This window comes from Ciona robusta, chromosome 11 (assembly GCF_009617815.1).
Source record: "Ciona robusta chromosome 11, ASM961781v2".
Lineage (NCBI taxonomy): Eukaryota > Metazoa > Chordata > Ascidiacea > Phlebobranchia > Cionidae > Ciona > Ciona robusta.
This window is the reverse complement of record NC_143245.1, coordinates 1,009,861-1,030,002: the sequence shown is the minus strand read 5'-3', so window position 1 is coordinate 1,030,002 and position 20,142 is coordinate 1,009,861. Positions and strand designations below refer to the sequence as shown.

Here is a 20,142-nt window from a genome sequence, read left to right as displayed (position 1 = left end):
TAAAAAGAGGTTCATATAGCCTTCGTAGAGAAATTATAAAACTGACCCATCTTTCAGTTTTGGCGATTACCTTCTGCGTCATTCCCTTTTTCCTTCTTGTACAGCCACATGTGTATTTTGTTGCTTTGGGTATTCAATAAAGTTACTGCATTGAGAAAAAAAATACGTTAGCACCCGAATCCCATATTTACTCACCGTTTTTTTAACAGTTAATAACGCTCTTGTATTGTCGCGCTGTTACGACTTTACAATTCTGTAAATATTCTTTGTTAATTACCGAGTGGAACGATAAGAGAGAATGAAAACATGTGCCATCTTGCCCCACCCCACTATAAATAACACGTATTACGTCAATCATGGTGCTTGTTGCATCACGCGTATAATTAAGTTTCCGCTAAATTGTTTACGCTACATCGTGCGTTGAAACCCAATAACACCATCGGTTTCGTTTTAGCGAGCCAACCAAGAAGGAAAATTCAAACCACTTTCATGTATAAATAGCTTAAAGCCAATATTAAGATCATCATGTCATGTACAAGCAAACGAAATCTATTGTAGCTTCAGACATTATTTGGCTAGAGATTTTAATAAAGCACATATGAAAGGGGGGAGGGGGGGGTATAAAGACGTTTTTTTTTTCTTGTTTCATTTGGTAGTAAACAAAGAACATTTAAACAATTATATAACCGTATATCCGCGACTCTAGAAGAACGTTGTTAATTGTTCAAAACACGATCAGGAAATATGAGGTTTAGATTCTAACGGTGTCCCGAGGATACTACATATTCTATAATCTATTTTCAAGAAATTTTAAACTTTTAAAGTTAGGTATGCTACTGTTTCATTCTCTTCTATTTGGAGTTTCATTCTGTTGTTGCTACACAGGTAAATGTGAACTTAGTTCATCATTTTGTGATTAAGATGGTCCCTATAAATATTTATATAGTAGGGTGGGGGAAGATGGGACACTTTTGTCGGACGAGACTTTTTTTTAATTTTTTTTTTACAAACCCCCATTTAATGATATTCATAAAAAAGTGTTACATAACCATTTATTAATAGTTATACCAATTTTCTGTTACTACAAGTTCATATGCATTTGTAAGATACAATATTTATCTATTGAAATTCGAACATTACCCATTATCGTTTAAACAATACCAATTTTCATACAATAATATACTGTAATATTTCGTGGTGTTTACGTGTGTTTCTAATAAAAAATATCATTTATTAATCAAAACTAACACTAATTTTAAACTGTCCCGTCTTACCCTGTATGTTTACGAATTTGTAAAATTTTGCCTGTTGTGCGATAACTCCTCATGTGTTTTAATATAATTTTTGGAATTGTTGTTATAAATAATAAAGGAATAATAATACTAATTTGTGATATTACCCAAAAACCGTCATCCGTTTTGATTTTTTAAATATTGGGCAGAATGTGCTTAAGTTTCCGTTTCCCCCACCCCCCTATACTATATATCTATTTTTTTAATAGGACCAAATTGATTGTATTACACAAAAACAAACTGTACGTAATGTTTCAGCATATTTTATTAACTCGCGGTTTAGTGATTCGAACTCACAAACCACAAAATTTTGGCAGTTTATTTACGATTCAGCAAGCATTCATAATGACCATCTTACTGAATTTCAGGAATTTTAAAAATGTGGCATTGATTCATCATCGAATTTTACTTATCAACAGTAAAGAAAATACTACTGTTGAGAAGTAAAAAACTGTTTTTTTTTTCTTGCCCGCATCCTATCTTTTCCCCATACTATAGAAAAAATTCATAAAGCAGAGTGGACCCCTAAATTACAAGACGTAAGTTTGTTCTTATACAGAAATATTTTCGTTAAGTTACAGACGCTTTAAACGTGGACCATCTGCAGCAGGCGTGTCGGGGTGAGGATGGTTTGTTTGACTGCGGCAATGGCCAGTGCATCCCTCGACGTCTTCTAAGGAATCTCGGTCGAGACTGCGATAATAACGCCGACGAGGAAGCAGGTGAACTATTGTAAAATATTGCGATCTTGAAGCAAAATAATGGGATTTGAAATTCGCACAATGAAATGACGTATGTGCTTAGTGGTATCAGCCACGCCTTTTAACTAACACTCTTTCCCAAACCTTTTACCCATAGCGTGTTTTAACAATTGTTGTTTTGCTGCTGATTCCCTTCTTTGCGTTTTATAAATAACCTGATTATCGCTTTCGATTTCTGACTCAATTGAGTAAGAGTATGTATTGTTATACCAGTATTGAGTATTTGCACGTTCCATCAAACAATGGACTTTATTTTCGTTCCTCTCCCAGCATCACTTATACAGAAACCAATGCTTTTTATAATACGGTATTGCGTTAGGCTAAACTGTTGCTAAATATATTACCACTGCCACATTACTGTGTAGGCTTTCATATACCCGTACAGTGTACGAATTAACAACATATAGTAGGTTTGGGGAAGATGAGACACCTTTTTACTCTATTTCCCGTACCTTGGTAGGAAACAAAAATACCCAAAGAATTTTAAAACCGTATTCCCCCGACTCCCATAGACCTTTGTTAATTGTTAAAAAAACGATCAGAATGTTGAGATATTGTTTGGTAAAGGTGTCCCATCTTCCCCTATCCTAAACGTATCGCAAAATCGTTACAACATTAACACCGTTATTTTAACCTTTACATGCGATGGTTTATACTGCCAGCAACGTTAATGCAATAATTTATCATTACGTATATTAGCGCGCAAATCAGTTACCTCACTGGCCACCCCAAGTTGCATTCTATAAAATAAACAACTTAAATACTTACTCAGGTTATTTTCAATGCAACGACAACGAGGTGAAGTGTCGTTTCAGCAACCGCTGTGCGCAAAGACATAATATCAACACAGCGGATAGCTGCACTGAAAACGAACAGTTTATTCTGCCATGTCGTAAAGACGAAGGTATACCAATGTTTAACATGTATACAGTATGTTTGAAAAGTCACTGTGCACTTGCGTATTTATTAACAGACATGTTTCAGTATAGAATCCAGGAGGTAAATATAAACGACAATTATAAATGATGTTGAAAGTGACCTCCGTTAGCATTAATACAAGTTTGGACCCTTCTTATTTTGTTTCTAAACACCTTAATTAATAAAATAATAAAAATATATGTTGAAACATTACACAACGTGACTTTCCCAACTCTGTAGTAGGTTGGGGTAAGAAGGGGCTCGTATATTCACCTTTATCGTACCATTTGGTAGTAAACAAAGTGTATTTATAGAGAATTATATAACCGTATCCTCACAAAAATATTGGCTATACTATGTGTTAACGGTATCCATCTTACCCCACATCACTATAGTAGATATACCGATGTGTAGACGAACCCATTCATGTTTGCTTGCTATATATATAATAGGATGGGGGAAGATGGGATACCTTTTCGTTTAGTTTTCTCTTTTCATTTGGTAGTAAACAAAGAACATTCAATGAACTATAAAACCGCATCTTCACGACTTCCACAGACCGTTGTTAGGTGCCTAAAACACGATCAGGCTATTTGGATATTATTTGTTAAAGGTGTTCCATCTTCCCCCACTCTACTATAATAACAATATACACTCTGTTATAATCAATTGATTAAACTTTTTAGTTAATACTTGAAATATACAGACTGGTTCGCTTCGGTTAGGGGTTAATGCGACTTGATTGGTATGGTGTGTGCGTGCGTCTTATACATTGTCACCGAAGCGTAACAGAGCGATTATATATAGTAGGGTTAGGAAAGACGGGACAATTTTAGCACATATTATCCAAATATTCTAACCGTGTTTTTAACAATTAACAACAGTCGATGAGAGTTATAAGAATACGGTTTTATATTTTTTGAATGCTCTTTGTCTACTACTAAATAAGACGAGAAAATAGAGCGAAACTGTGCCATATCTTCCCCCATTGTACTATATACATATTTTTAAGCTGTAACATAGTAGTCATAATAACACTGATTGAATCTCAGAGTTCACATGCGCTAAGAGTCGGAAGTGTATACAACGTTGGAAAGTAATGGATGGTAAATACGACTGCGCTACCATGCTTATTCCCGATGACACTAGCGATGAAGATGCCTCATTACCTGCATGCGCCAACACCGAAATACGTTGCGGATTTGATGGAAATTCCACTAAATGTATTCCTCGTGAATGGGTAATGGATGGGGTGGATGATTGTTACCAAGGAACCGACGAGCAGTCGGCGCTGGTTTGCGACCAAAGGAAGGAGTTTCGGTGCCCTGGGAACGGTCGGTGTGTCGCGAGGTATAGAGTAAATGATGGTTATGAAGACTGTGATGATGGTTCGGATGAAGAGACAAACATGATTTGTTTGGATACCGAATTTGATTGCTTAGGAATAAACCAACCACCTTTAAGTCCTGAGAGACGGTGTATACCAAAAACGTGGCAGCTAAACGATAGAACGGATTGCACTGACGGTAGCGATGAATCGACTGTCCCGTTAAACGGTTCTTGTCCAGATGGAAGTTTTCAATGTAAGGTTTCGTTAAGGTGTATTCCAGTGTCTTATTTATGTGACGGCCTTAACCACTGTGGCGACTGTACTGATGAGATTGAAGAATGCGAAGAACCGGTGATGTTTCGTTGCCCGAACGATACCTTACATAGGACTTGCCTGCATTGGTCTTATGCGTGTGATCCATACGCCGACTGCCCCAATGTGGAAGACGACATATTCACAGTTGGGCCCGGATTCAAATGCCAGAAGGGATATTTTGGCTTATCTGATATGCAGAAGTATTGCATCATTCCGCAATGGAGTCTGAAAGATTCTTATTTCTCGTGTGATGACCGTTCGGATCTTTGCTACCAAAACGACACTTTCCAATGCAGTCTATGCATGGATGGGACTACAGTAATCGCACCGAGACAGATTTGTGACGGAATATTTGATTGCTCCGATTTATCAGATGAATGCCTATGCGTGACGTCATCTTTTGGGGCTGCTGATTTGTGCAGCAGTGTTTGTTATGGGGATCAAAGCACTTCTTGCTCGCAATGCAGGACAGGAGAGTTCTTATGCGATGACGTGTGCTTACCATCTAGTAAAGTATGCGACGGGGTTGTTGATTGTCATCTATCTTTAATGGATGAGCGCTGGTGTACTAAAGAGTCAGGTGCCTTTATACCAGCACGTACAAAAGACTTTGTGTGCCAACCTGTGCCAGATGTATTTCAAAGAGTTTTAGAAAATGGGAATTTTGATTACCTGGCGAACAAGAGCTTCCCTATAATGGCAAAGAGGTCGGTTTTGATTTTACTCATTTGTGAATAAGGTGTATTCGGCAGTGCCCGGTGTAAGATAGAGTACTGTGGGGGAAGATGGGACACCTTTAACACGTAATATTCGAATATCTTGATCGTGTTCTAAACAATTAAGAACGCAGTCTATGGTAGGCGTAAGGATACAGTTTTACAATTCTTTAAATGTTCTTCGTTTACTACCAAATGGCACGAGAAAATGGAATAAAAAAGGTGTCCCATCTTCCCCTACTCTACTATATAATGTGTAAACTAATGTCTTCTTTTTAACCTAAGGCGTTTTCAATGTAGAAACCTAAGAATTTAACGTGAAATGTACAACCACTTAGTTGATCCAATATATAAAATGTTGTCGGACCACATAGATCGCAATTAAGGAATTGTAAATAGCGTTCGTTATATTATTTAACAAATTTAGTTATACATGCCTGTTATATTATGCCCATATATTAACACTATGTAGGATAAAATGAGACATACCGTTAGCAGTTAGGAACTAAATCTCATATTTCCAATCGTGATTTTAACAATTAACAACGTTTTTTTATAAAGTCGTCAGGATACGGTTAAATAATTCTATAAATATTCTTCTTTGGAACCAGGATACCCCAACCTTCTATATATCGCTTTATTCCATGAATCTCATAGCGTGAAGTTTGTAAGTTGTTATTTATAGTGGGATGGGGTAATCTGAGATGTTTTCGTTCTCTGTTATCGTTCCATTTGATAGGAAACAAAGAATATTTACGGAATTATATAACCGTTGCCCGTGAGTTTAAAAAAACGTTTGTGACTTAAAAAAAACGTCAGAAATGATATATTTGTAGCACATAACTTTAAACTTAAAAAAAAACAATCAGGGAATATGGTTCTTAAGTGTAACGGTTTCTTATATTTATAATTCTAGTTGTGACGGAATTACGGAATGTAGAAATATGGAGGACGAATGCAGTGAAAGAGCGAACTGCACCAACAAACCGACAGTCTGCACTGAAATACCATTAGTTCGGGTAACTTATTATCATATAGTATTATGGTGGGGGAAGATGAGACACCTTTTCATTCTAATTTCTTGTCCCATTTGAAAGTAAACAAAAAACATTTCAAGAATTATAAAACCGTATCCTTCCGACTCCCATAGACCGTTGTTAATTGTTTAAAACACGATTAGGATATTTGGATATTAGATGCTAAAAGTGTCCCATCTTTCCCCACTCTACTGTACAAATTATTTCTTAAACAAGAAAGTTATATAGGTGAAGTACAATTTTTTGCCGAGTTTAACAACAGGTTGTTATGAATTTTCGTTGTGAAGATGACGGTATAAAAACTTCGCTGTAATTCTAGTACTGTATGATAAGATGGGATACAGTTATCGCTTAAATCACATACTTCATGATGTGTGTTTAATAATATTAACAACGCTTCTTTGGAGTCGTAAAGATGCGGTTTCATAATTCCGTTAAATAGTCTTTGTTTACTACCAAATGAGACGATAAAAGCGAAACAAGCTCCAACCTATACCCTACTATAATATCAATCCTATTTATTTTACAGCAAAAAATCCCGACCGGTGTTGTGCCCAATGTGACAAAGACTGTGTATTTAGAAATTCGACGTTGCAGTGGTTCTTTCAATTTTGTTTTTGGTTTCTCGGTTTGCAACGGAATAAGTGAATGTCAAAACGGGGAAGACGAGCGAAATTGCTCAGGACGTTTCGAATGCGATGCTGGTCACCGCGTTTGGTTAACAGGTTTGATACAGTAGGATGGAGGAAGATGGGACACATTTTAACTCAAAGAACATTCAAAGAAAGATGAAACTATGTCCCCATGAGTCTCATAGACCGTTGTTAATTTGTGTAAAACACGATCAAGATATCTGGTTATTATGTGCTAAAGGTGTCCCATCTTCCCCCACCCTACTACTATATCCAGAACCACAATGCCCCCAAAACATTTAAAGTTACAAAAACATCGTTTCGGTAGTTGCGGGCACGTTTACACACATTAGGGGCGTTTTATTTTTTGTTATCTGAACCACCTTAATAAAGGTCACAAGCTTATTTTCAGATGTCGTCTCACTCCATCCTATCCAGTCTATAAAAACCAGCGTATATTTGTTACTATATTTAAAAAGCTTTACTATCATGCAGCGTATATAGTTAAACTCAAAATGTTCAACAGGTTCGAAAAAGGTGGTAAGTATCGACAACAAGCAAAAATGCGACGCGGTCTTCCCTCCGGAGTGCCTTGACTATTCAGACGAATTAAACTGCAGTGAATCCACACACTTTTACTGCGAAAGCGGAACTCCTTTCTTTGTTCGTCGAGACCAAGTGACAGACGGCAATAGAGATTGTGCAGACGCATCTGACGAGTGCCCACCTAATGTGTTTCAAGCCAGCGATCTATCGTCACGAAAGGAGCTTATTAAATCCCCCTTCCTTAGAGCAATGATCTGGTTCATGGCGTGCGTAGCCATCAACGGTAACGCTCTGGTCTTCTTTTTTTCACTGAAATCTCTCTGGGAAAACTCGAAAAAGGCGAAAGTTTTACAAGCGCCAAGGGTAGCTGTGATTAACAAGCTTTTAATTCTAAATCTTTCTATCGCCGATTTTCTCATGGGCGTTGCTTTGTTAATTATCGCAATCAAGTCAGCTCAATTTTCGGGTCAATATTGCTGGAGAGATCTGTTATGGCGAAGCAGTACAACCTGCGACGTCATTGGAGTTCTGTCCGTGCTCTCGTGTGAAGCGTCGGTTCTCTCGCTTGTATGTTTAACTTCATATCGTTTATACACAATCTATTTCCCTTTAAAATCGCGCACAGTTAGCACAAAGGTTGCAACTATCTGGATTATTGGCATTTGGGTTCTATGTTTTGTTTTAGCTCTTCTTCCACTTTCTGACCACCTATCCCGATACATGGTGACTACTATGAGGATCAAAACTACGCCCTACCTAAAGACTGAGATGATTCGGTTTGACCAACTGCTGGCGTTTACAAAAAGGATCTCCGTCACGCAACGAAACGTTAGTGTCGAAGGCGTATTCACTACGGGTTCGTGGTCAGTTCTGCAGCGTTTTCTTAACACCAACTTTCCTGGGCATGCGCCTGAACCAGTTGGGTACTTCGGTTACTACAGCGCCAGTGCTGTGTGTCTGCCGAGGTATTTCAAACTGACCACTGACCAATTGGGATTGAATGAGATTTCTGCCGTTATCATGAGCTTCAACTTCATTACCCTGCTCTATATAAGTGCAGCATACGCTGCGATTTATAAAAGAACATCCTCCGGTGCCATTTCAGCTAATACAGCAAATAGGCAACAAACAGAACAACGACAGAAGAACGCAAAGAACCTTCAACGAAAGATATCAATTCTAATTCTCACAGACTTTTCCTGTTGGCTTCCAGTTTGCCTTATGACGTTTATAAGCTACAGAGAATCAGGTTTACCGAGTTTCGTGTACTCTGTTTCTGCAATTATTCTTTTGCCGATAAACAGCTCTTTGAACCCAATCATATACACTGACGCAGTACCAAAACTATACCGAATGCTAAAACAAAATCCGTGTGCAGGTCAGGGCATGGTTGAATTAAAACCAATCCACAGCAAAAGCTCCCAACGAAACAACAACATCAGTATAACTTAAACTATATACGATCGCCATTCAAAAAATAAGTTTTCCGGATTCGGTGGTTTATCATTGCTCCAACTCAGTGGACACTAATGAGTTGTCTAAATTTGTCAGACACAGAAAAAATTTACATACGTGGTAACTTATAAGCAGGCACTAGGTGTACGAAACAGAACACTCGTGTTATAACGACTGTCGTCGCCCGACATGCCAGGATAAATAACTGCTTCTATTCCATTTTGTTCCCAAATGTTCGTATTGTACCTAGCAAAACCTTAGAAACCAAAATACTCTGTATAAATATCAAAACGTTTATTGGACCAGTATTTGTGTCTCGCTTAAACGTTCGATGTTCGTTGACAAACTGTGTTGAATATGTGTTTTATTTGTTTATAAAAACATTACACTTTTTTTGAGCACACTTTTGTTTCTAATACGTTTAAATTGGATATAAATAAACACAAATGGCTGGTTCGTTTGCTAGGTGTAGCAACTATGCTTCGTGTTGTCGCTATATCCTGTCATTAACTATTCTTTAATCTTCGCTACCGTAATCAGAGAGACAAGCGTTATAGTAGGGTAGGGGGAGATGGGACACCTCTTATTCTATTCTCTCGACCCATTTGGTATAGTAAACAAAGAACATTCAAAGAATTATAAAACTGTAACCACGCGACTCCCATAGACCGTTGTTAATTGTTTAAAACAAGAATAGGATATTTGGATATTATGCGCTAAAGATGTCCCATCTTACCCCACATAACTATATATTATATAATAATGTTTATCATTTTTCGGGTAAATTAGATTCATAATACTTTGTCTAACAAAGCTCAATCTACCAACTTGACTCTAAACAAAGGATCCACTTACTTAAAACCCAGTTTCTTACGATAAGCTCGACTTTGCTGCAAAATCCTCCCTGGTTTTACCCATCACAGCGAACATCGTGCGGTTGGTTTCTAATATTTTGCGCCTATGTTTTAACAAGAGGGAATTTAAGGTAAAGACCACGGGGTTCAGAAATTAGTCAATAAGTGAGTACATAGTTATAAAGGTTTTGTGTTTAATTAAATGTTTTTTATTATCCTTTCTTAGTAGTACACCAGTTACAAGCTGTTTAGTAGTTGTGGGGTAAGATGGTTCAGGTTTTCATTCTATTTTATCGTCCAATTTGGTAGAAACCAAAAAAATATTTAGAGAAATATATAACGTAAACAGAGTTGAGAAATATGGGATATTATGCGCTAACCGGCTAACGGTATCCATCTTACCCCACAGTTTCTTTTCAAACAATATTGATTAAGTCTTCGTAATGAACAGACATATTTAACAATAAGCAATTATTATGATGTAAATTGTAGCCCTGTTACATCATATTCATTAGTATGAATGGCATGACGTAACAAACAATGCTGATGGCGACAGCTGATGACGTAGATGATGTCGTCATCATATTGTTGGGGGCGGTAACAGCTGTTGGGGTAAAACATTTGGTTACAAAGCTAAACAACTACCCTATGGGTAATTATGGGAAGGTACAGCCATTAAAACAACGGGTGCATAAAGTATGTGCACCAAGTATAACGACTGTTAAAGAGCTTTTGACACGGCGGTCATGTCGTTGCGCATCATACATGGTAGTTCATACACCTCGTGCCCGCTAACGAGTTACCACGTATCAAATTTGTGGGTGAATATTTTGTAATGTATAGATGACAATTTAGAAAAGTCAATAATGACCACTGGGTTGAAGCAATTGAAGTGTCTTGCCCAATGTCACATGCGCCCACAATGGTGGCAGCATATATACGCATAATACCTGCTGTTGTTGTGGCATCAACAGTCCCATTTACGAAGTCAATAAGATAACCCGAGGCAAGCCTATGCTCATCGTGATAGCTTGGTTCACCCGCTGTATTAACCTCACCAGCAGCATACAACAGGTAAAACTTGTTTTTATTCAAATCCCATGTTGTTGTGACGTTGTTAATGTCCTTTGTGACGTTGTTATGACGCACAAACTGACATGTCAGCCTGTTTGCTACTAAAGCCACGTTGCTTTGAATCTGGGAAAATATTACCGTTTTGTTAAGATGATTTGTATGCTGTTGAACTGGTAAAAACGTCGTATATGCGTAAAATTGAACTGTTATCGCGTGGCAGGGCAACGGCATTCGTTATAATCGAATTGTTCTGTTTCATACACCTCCGTGTTCATTTACATATTACAAGTTATCACGTAGGTAACCTTTAGGTGATATTTTCTTTACACTTAACACGGTACACTTGGTAAAACGAATGTGCTGCTAAAGGTGGCTGTACACAGCATCCGGCATGTGAATTCGCTTGCGAAGTCATAAGCAAACCCATTACCGAGTTCCGCATGCGGCAGCGAAATCCGGTCAAATCAGACAAAACGGACGAATTCCGGATACTGTGTACAGCCACCTTAAGTATGTTACGCCTTCATTATATTTACCAACCAACCAAACCACTTACGTCCGCAGTTAACACTGGTGGCCCCCTTGCATTTAAGTAACCTGTTCGTGTCCGCAAGGTGGCGCTAGTGGGAGCAGTTCGTCCACAGAGATAAACGTCATCATCTGGACCCTGTTAGTTACACAGGTGTTAAAATAGTTTAACAATAAACTTCGCATTTAAATCTATATGAGTGAGGTCTTACAGTGAGGCACGCCATGGTACCTAAGACTTAGGCCCAAGTTGGCCCAAACTTTGCTATTGACGGTATATTATTGTAAAACGCGAAAACGAATATGACGTCATAAACTGTATTTACCATCAGTTTATCACGGGATATCGCCATGGCAACATATCCAGTAGCGGGACCCGTCACATTAAACTCAAACGAAGTTTTGCCGAGTTTTATCCACGTGATGACGTCATTCATTGTTGCTGTCCATACCCCTCCGTTGGGTGTCGCTCGCAAGCCGACCTGTAAAAAAAACATTACGAATAATATTTTTTTAAATAAGAAAAAAGTAATATTCCTTATCAGCTTGTGGTTTGGGGTGCGAGTCTTGCATTTTAAAGCTAAGTGTTTTATATAATGCATTTATGTCAGTTTTGCATTTCCAAGCTCGATGTTATACGTCCAATTATTTAAACGAACATATACTTGCATAATCTCTAAAAAAAAGTCTATGGCGACGAGGGTATGTGGACCAGATTTTCCCAATATTCCCACATTGTATATGCACATTCTATTCCATATGGGTGAGGTCCTACAGTGGGGCATGCCATGGGACCTGGGATTTAGGCCAGAGTTGGCACATAACCCCAACATTGTATATGCACATTCTATTCCTTATGGGTGAGGTCCTACAGTGGGGCATGCCATGGGACCTGGGATTTAGGCCAGAGTTGGCACATAACCCCAACATTGTATATGCACATTCTATTCCTTATAGGTGAGGTCCTACAGTGGGTCCTGGGATTTAAGACAGAGTTGACCCATTACGCAAATGTACTTTCACAATCATACTTATAGTTGATTGTCCAAGTCATATTCTACCCAACGTTCTCACCTGCTGTTGCGCATCGACGCCCAATAAACAAATCAAAAATGTTAAAATACATTTTTTAAACATTTTAACTTTCGGATGCCTACCTAAAGCAGGTTATGACGTAACAAATGATCTACAAATGATGAAATAATAAAGAATAATAATCGAGAGTTGTATAACCGCGTATTATGGCGAAATAACATCCTATGATTATAAAGTAATATAGATACGATACCGTTAGTATAAAATATCCCCTATATTTTCTAATCGTGTTTTTAACATTTAACGCACTTTTAGAGTCGTAGGGATACGGTTATATAATTTCGTTAACATTCTTTATTTACCACCAAATAAGGCATAACAGAAAAAAAAGGGAATGTCCCATCTTACCCCATACTACTTATTCTAGTATCTGAAAAAATAACAAACCTATAAAACGAACAATCGAATAAATTCGCATTTTTAGCTTTCGCCTGTGACGTCATAAAGGTAAATAATTTGAATTCTAAACGAGACAAAAATTATTTCATAATAATTTCCACCGTAAACCAACGTAAACAAAGTTTGCAAACTCGTTTTAGAATAAACATCATATATTTATCTCCTCTAATACAATAGCGAGGTGCAAATTAATTAAACAGAAGATTGGCAACAAAACACCAGTGGTTAGTTGCAAACATAAAGACACGGCTCCTAAACCCTTAACAAACCAATAGCGACCCACCAATATGGGACTATACAAGTTGCGACTATGACATCATAAAACGTGAAAGCCGTGAAAGCGCGAGGCCTGAGTGAACATCCGATGTTATGAACAAACAAAACTTCAAAAACAATGCAATGACGTCACAATGCAGTCGTGACCGGGACTTTCTCATGCATATAGGGTTTATCTAATAAAATAAAGTTTAATATTATCACAGTTATCTCAAATATTTAGGATTTAATACTAATTAAGTCAAGAGTTTTAACACGAGTGTTCGGTTTCATAAATCTCGTGCCTGCTTGCGAGTTACCACATATGTAACTTTGTGGGTGATTGTTTTTCCGTAAGGTTGACAACTTAGATAACCCATTAGTGACAAGGAAGTTGGAGCAATGTTTGATAAGTGTCTTGCCCAAGGACACATACGCCTACAATGGCAGCAACAACAAGCTTTGAACCCTGTATTTAAAAATGATGGAGTAGTTTTCAAAGCTATTAGTACACAACTTCTTTAAACCACAACATACCACGCAATAAACGCGCATCTTTGTTTCCACCTAGCGGATAAAGCCAACGTCAAGTTGTGACAATGAACAGACATGCGAGAGGTTGATTGGTTTACTCTGGTTTCGTGGGTTACATAGCACCAGTCTGTGCAGCGGAGGCAGAAATTATGCAACAGCTTATACTTGTTATTATAGTAACATTAGCAAACTATACTTTAAATATGTTTTTAACCGCGTATAAGACTGCCATTTGCTATATTCTGTATTTTAGTTTTAATCATTCTTTAATCTTACGATGAGGGAATAAAAATGATTATTATAATACAAGACAAGATAGCGGTTTTAAGCAAATAGAAGCTTAAGCTTATGCTTACATAAGCAGAAATATTATGAATTTGAGCGTCCGTGTGTTAGCACAGTCGACATTACTTTCAACTAACTTACAAATATATGACAACTTTACGTTGCATGAACACAAATCCCGTATTAAAGGATCGGGTGCTCCAAACATCAGATCGGGATCTGTTTTGCGAAATTTATTATACAGTTATTCCGTATTTAAAGTTATAATTATATTTCATTGGCTGCCACCAGGCATCCTAGTTGTTTAAATTGTTTTTCTGTCACAATTAATTCAACGATTTTTATTTAAATTTTATTTAAATTAATGCTTTGTCTATATCTCGTGAGATTTTATGCTTTATTCATAAACTTGTACCAAAAATTCACTTCCTAAAATAAATACAGTATACCTGGTAGCAAGAAATACAATGTACATTAAAGCAGGGACAGATAAGTATTTAAATACGTAGGTTTATAATCTTATTCGGATCCCTATATAACAACGTGGATATAAAGACAAACCAAGGATTCAAAAATAAAGGTAAAGAGTATAATTGTTGTTTGTAATACAGTAGGGTGGGAAAGATGGGACACCTGTTCATTCTATTTACTCGGCCCATTTGGTAGTGGTAGTAAACAAAGAACATTCAAGGAATTATAAAACCATATCCTTACAACTCCCATAGACCGATATTAATTGTTTAGAACATGATCAGCATATTAGTATAATATGTAGTGAGGGTGTCCCATCTTCCCCATCCTACTATATCTAATATACTTTGTCGTAATCCTATAATAGAAATTGAATTTGAGTGACAATTCAACTAACAAGTTTGTGCATTAGTGCATTGTTTTTTTATTCATAGTATGTCATTACGAGTTGTCGTTTTACCACCAATTACAAAATAACTTATACAAATACGTTTGCTGCTACGTATAAGAGACACTTATGTTAATTCTATTCAATGCTCTTAATTTATATTCATTTTTTGTTTCTGCTAAAAATTAGTTAAGATGTTGCGTTCAACTACCACTGTGCAACGGACCGTGACGATCCCTAAACGAAAAGGTCAGTGGAGCATGACTGTCCACGTGGGTGATTTCAAACCGGAGGATATTGTGGTAAAGACGGTGAATAAACAAGTGGAGGTACACGCCGAGAAGTGGGGAGGGGGGGCGATGCAAGCCGATTTCACTCATAAGTAAGTGATTGTTAACCATTATTACGTCATAATCGTATTAATGCGGTTGCGAATGTAGAGCGATTGTTTTCGAGGCGTTTTAAAAGTGCTGAATATTCCAGAAAATATGATATGTTTGTTACGTCACAAGCAACAATTGTTACGGTACAAGCAATCGTTGCGTCACAACCAGCAATGGTTACCATATTTAGAATGTTGGGTTTGTTAGTTTGATTACGTGGATAATATTGGAACGACTTCGATTGTCAGGAGATTTAGTCGATTATTGTTCCAGATGCCAGCTGCCCGCTTACGTAGATGCTACTACTGTGTCGTCACAATTATATCGGGATGGAACACTTATTCTACGCGCGTGCCCTGCACTGTGACGTCATAATTATATTAGAGAACTCCTTGCACAAAAGATTTTGTCAAAATTTATAAAATATTTAAGGATGTTTGTAAATAAATATAACTAAGAACTGGAAGTCGATTATATTGAAACAATCGGTTGATTATGACGTGTATAACGATCGACGCGATGTTCGAAATAATACGATTATTATGTCGTCACAAACCAATGTGTCTTACAAGAATATACCGCCGCATGAGCTGCCGTATAACGAGTGTGTAAATATCCAAACTCCATATTGCTACGAATCCAATACATTTATATAGGAATTTAGTACATCTGTATATGAATCACAATACAGCTGTCGTTTCCTATATTACAAGTTAGTATATATTTTATACCATATAGACACTTATGTTTCGTTCCATTCATGACATGTATAAAATAGTTAGTCACTTTCAAATAAAACATATATAGTAGGGTGGGGAAGATGGGACACCTTCTCATTCTATTTTCTCGTCCCATTTTGTAGTAAATAAAGAAATATAAAACTATATCCTCACGGCTCCCATAGACAGTTCTTAATTGTTTAAAACACGATCAGTATGTTTGGATAATATGTACTAAAGGTGTCCCGTATTCCCCCTGCCTTCTATATTAATATATAGTCAGTGCATAAACATGCGAATACAAACTTAATGTTGTAGCACAGCCATAACATCTACACAAGTTTGAAAACTGCAACTCACCCGTTCGTTCCATTGCTTAAAATATTGAAATCTTGTCCATTAACTTCTTGCTTGTTTAACAAACTTAACCACCTAAACCCTGTGTGGGAATTAAAGTATAGTAGGGTGGGGGAGATGGGACATCTTAAGTACATCTTGTTAAACAAATTGATAGTGTTTTTAAACAACAACAGTCCATGGAAGTCATGAGAATACGTTTTTTTTATTCTTTGAATGTTCTTTGTTTACTACCAAATGGGACGAGAAAATATATTGAAAAGGTGTCCCATCTTCTCCCACCCTATATATATATCGGGGAAAAAGTAATGGTAATGTAAACATGGTTGCATAAGATCAGATAATTACAGACATAATTTATACACACATGATTATAAGTGCAATGAACATTTTTAATAACACAAACAATAAATAGAAATCAGATTAATTACAGCGCAATTAACATAGAAAGCTTATTCTGCTAACAAATTATTAAACTAAAAGATGACATCACAAAATAGTTATGACATCACAATAAAGTTATGACATCACAACGAAGCTATGACATCACACATCTCGCATTGTGACATACTCTTGTCGTATTTCATCTCTCCCCACATGAACCAATCGGAATCCAGGTTTTTGTTTCCCGAGCTGAGCCCCGATTGATGATGTCACAACCACTTCTACCTCAGCCTAACAACAAGGAAAATAGTTTGGCAACTTGTTATTTTGCTGCAAAGTTTTAAGCTATTGTGGTTAGGTTGGCAATGTGAAGCTATTGTGGTTAGGTTGGCAATGTGATCAAACGGTACCGGGTTAGATACACAAGCTGCCTCCATTGTGGGCGTATGTGTCCTTGTGTGTCAAGACACTTAATGAAAATGGTTTCAACCCAGCGGTCACTTATGGGTTGTCTACATTGTCAGCCATGCATAAAAACAATCACCCACAAAGTTACATATGTGGTAGCTTGTGAATGAACACGAGGTGTATGAAACAGGACACCTGTGTTATAACAACTGTTGTTGCCCCGCCATGCAAGGATAAACCATTCATTCATTCAACTTCCTATATACAAATGTCACTGCTTTAATACTAAGAAATATTTTATAATAAAAATCGTTACATTCATTCATTCATAATAAGTAACCCCAACGTTACCTGTTCCCCCCACACCCCGCCACCATTTCTATGATAATGACCACACAGAATCATCTTCACACCAGATGTAGCGAACTTATCCATGAGTGGAATCCTATGGTGGAGGGGAATGTTGAAGATCGTGTCTTCCTCCATGGGAACGGATATAAACGGAGGAATATGGGAGATGACGATCACTCGACTTCCTGATGCACTGCATGAATGAATGAATGAACTTAAATATCCTTGCATGGTGAGGCAACAACAGTCAATATAACCCGGGTGTTCTGTTTCATACACCTTGTGCCTGCTTACACATTACATTACCATGTTTTGTGGGTGATTGAATGAATGTAACTTATTTATCCTCGCATGGCGGGGCAATGACAGTTGATATGACATAGATGTTTTGTCTCATACATCTGAGGCCCGCTTACAAGTTACATCTATGAATTAACCTCGTACAGCAGGCCAATGATAGTCGTTTTAATACATGTGTTCTGTTATATACACTTAGCTTACAGATCTTGGACTTAAGCCAGAGTTGGCTCATTTACTCCTAAACTATTATATTTACCTTTTCAATTGTTCATCCAACCATTTGCATTGTTTGTTTGACAATTCCTTTGTCTCTGAATCGTTCTTATAATACTGACTGTTGATCACTATGTAGAAGACCCCACCCACCCAGAAACTGTAATAATCGTCCCCAAAAACAGACGTGTACATTCCAACTGATTCCGGTGTAGGGACATCCCCGATATCATGGTTACCGGGGGCAACAAGGATGGGAATGTCACGCTTCAATGATTTAAAAGATTTGCTTAAACTTTTGAGTTGTAGTTCACGAAGGTTGTCACCTGAGTAGAGGAATTGTTGGAGAAATTTCGAAAGAAGTTTAAAACATAAACAAAGTTACAGTCTTGGTATGCAACCGTGAAGCATGCAACTGGCAAGAATATATAACAATGGTGTTCTGTTTCGTCCACCTCGTGAGTTACCACATACGTAGCTTTGTGGGTGATTGCTTTTCTATATGGCTGATAATTTGAACAACCCCCAAGTGACCGCTTGATTAGAGCAATTGCAATTAAGTGTTTCGCCCGGACACACACAGCAACAATAGCAGCAGCAACGTGCCTCGAATCCCTATCCTCTGGGATAGAAACAAGTGCACTAACCACTGTGCTATACCATCGGGTAAAAGTTATGGATAAATATGTCCAAATAACCTGGATAAGCATTAGTGATGTCACCACCAAGAAAAACAAACTTTGGGTTGATTTGATTGACAGCTTCTACAAATTTATCTACAAGTAGAATCTCTTCGTCCCATTCGCTGCCTATAAGTTTAGTCATCATAATATAAAGTCAATGATTTTTATATTACAAATTGAATAAGATTTAAGAAGAAAAGAAAATTAGCAATGAAATAAGCGTTTTAAATCCTGCTTTGGATATGAATATAATAAAGTTTATATTTTTGTTATTCTATCATACAATTGTGTAAAGTGACACAACGAATACGACGGATTATGTTTAACAAGCTCCTTTTATGGCTTATGTTAATTAATGTTGTGTGTTTGTGTCTTGCTCAAAGACACAAATGTTAACAAGTCCACAACGGTATTATCTTAAACATAGAAACCTTATATTTAAACATAGAAACCTTATATTTGAACATAGAAACCTTATATTTAAATATAGAAACCTTATATTTAATCATAGAAACCTTGTATTTAAATATATATTTGAACATAGACCTTATATTTGAACATAGAAACCTTATATTTGAACATAGAAACCTTATATTTGAACATAGAAACCTTATATTTAATCATAGCAACCTTATAACTTAAACATAGAAACTTTATATTTAAACATTATAAAAACCTTATAAACCTTATATAAAAACCTTATACCCACCATCACCACTCCTCAACTTTGCGTGAATCATCCCTGGTTGGGGATCGGCTCCGAACACGAATGAATAATCGGCCGCCCACTCCCCTTGTTCAGCTGTGTTGGCAACATAGAGATTTAATAATGTTGAGTATTGTAATTTGCACTAGTGAAGAATCCTCCTGTACGTTACAGATGAGGTTGGTGGAAATTTTGGTGGATAATGTGGGGGGAAGGAAATTGTTTTCTAGCAGTAATAAAGATAAAAGTAATTAAAACAACGAAGAGAAGCGAATTAGGAGAAAAACGCCAGCTATTAAAACACGCTACAGGCAAAAACTACTTAAGGAAAAGTGTAAAATAGAAAGCGTAGCTGCTAAATCCACGATACTGTATAAACTAACTCACAGTGAGCTGTAATTAATAAAACAAACCAAGAAGAAATTGGAAGAAAATGATATGTGAAGACGCAATACACAATTAATACATGAAGGTTACCAATTGCATTATTAAATTATGATTCCACATGTTACACAGACTTACCTTTGCCGAACATTGGGACACAATTATTGGTTGGTTTGATAGAAAACGTCATCTTCACGTTTATAAAATCAATAATGACGTCATTAAAATACAGACGTTTTTCGTTAGGGGAATCACCTAAGCAAAAACTCAATAGAGAAAAAGTATAAAACATTTTTCAGTGAACCTGAGATGTATAAAGCCAGCACTTTGTTTAGATTTTTTACACTTGATAGTACCCTAACTTAAAAG

The 20,142-nt window shown here is 37.0% G+C and overlaps 4 protein-coding genes across 7 annotated transcripts; 2 read left to right on the top strand and 2 right to left on the bottom strand.

The window, feature by feature from the left end:
- The first annotated feature begins 462 nt into the window (after positions 1 to 462).
- Positions 463 to 9,570, top strand: LOC149727611 (uncharacterized). The gene is made up of 7 exons (XM_089888515.1): positions 463 to 885; positions 1,868 to 2,014; positions 2,826 to 2,957; positions 4,024 to 5,323; positions 6,249 to 6,351; positions 6,899 to 7,094; positions 7,528 to 9,570. The coding sequence occupies exons 1-7, from the start codon at positions 831 to 833 to the stop codon at positions 8,997 to 8,999; spliced, it is 3,405 nt and encodes a 1,134-aa protein (XP_089744641.1). The 5' UTR covers positions 463 to 830; the 3' UTR covers positions 9,000 to 9,570.
- Positions 9,571 to 9,576: 6 nt separating this feature from the next.
- Positions 9,577 to 16,964, bottom strand: LOC149727609 (ferric reductase 1-like). Of its 3 annotated transcripts, XM_089888542.1 has the most exons (6): positions 16,916 to 16,964; positions 16,348 to 16,426; positions 11,785 to 11,940; positions 11,487 to 11,597; positions 10,807 to 11,053; positions 9,992 to 10,460 (listed from the first exon to the last, which is right to left on the bottom strand). In XM_089888542.1, exons 3-6 carry the CDS (start codon positions 11,893 to 11,895, stop codon positions 10,354 to 10,356), a joined length of 576 nt encoding a protein of 191 aa, XP_089744668.1. In that variant the 5' UTR covers positions 11,896 to 11,940; positions 16,348 to 16,426; positions 16,916 to 16,964; the 3' UTR covers positions 9,992 to 10,353. The 3 variants fall into 3 exon arrangements, with proteins under 3 accessions (XP_089744667.1, XP_089744668.1, XP_089744666.1); XM_089888541.1 differs by lacking the exons at positions 9,992 to 10,460; positions 16,348 to 16,426; positions 16,916 to 16,964 and adding exons at positions 9,577 to 9,960; positions 12,533 to 12,665; XM_089888540.1 differs by lacking the exons at positions 16,348 to 16,426; positions 16,916 to 16,964 and adding an exon at positions 12,533 to 12,665 and having other exon boundaries at positions 9,995 to 10,460.
- LOC149727610 (heat shock protein beta-7-like) lies at positions 14,450 to 15,734 on the top strand. Of its 2 annotated transcripts, none has more exons than XM_089888545.1 (3): positions 14,450 to 14,606; positions 15,075 to 15,267; positions 15,542 to 15,734. In XM_089888545.1, the coding sequence occupies exons 2-3, from the start codon at positions 15,080 to 15,082 to the stop codon at positions 15,633 to 15,635; spliced, it is 282 nt and encodes a 93-aa protein (XP_089744671.1). In that variant the 5' UTR covers positions 14,450 to 14,606; positions 15,075 to 15,079; the 3' UTR covers positions 15,636 to 15,734. The 2 variants fall into 2 exon arrangements, with proteins under 2 accessions (XP_089744671.1, XP_089744672.1); XM_089888546.1 differs by having other exon boundaries at positions 14,456 to 14,606; positions 15,080 to 15,267.
- Positions 16,427 to 20,065, bottom strand: LOC149727608 (serine/threonine-protein phosphatase CPPED1-like). The gene is made up of 6 exons (XM_089888529.1): positions 19,912 to 20,065; positions 19,393 to 19,485; positions 18,699 to 18,809; positions 18,044 to 18,326; positions 17,488 to 17,680; positions 16,427 to 17,019 (listed from the first exon to the last, which is right to left on the bottom strand). The coding sequence occupies exons 1-6, from the start codon at positions 20,063 to 20,065 to the stop codon at positions 16,891 to 16,893; spliced, it is 963 nt and encodes a 320-aa protein (XP_089744655.1). The 3' UTR covers positions 16,427 to 16,890.
- Positions 20,066 to 20,142: the final 77 nt, after the last annotated feature.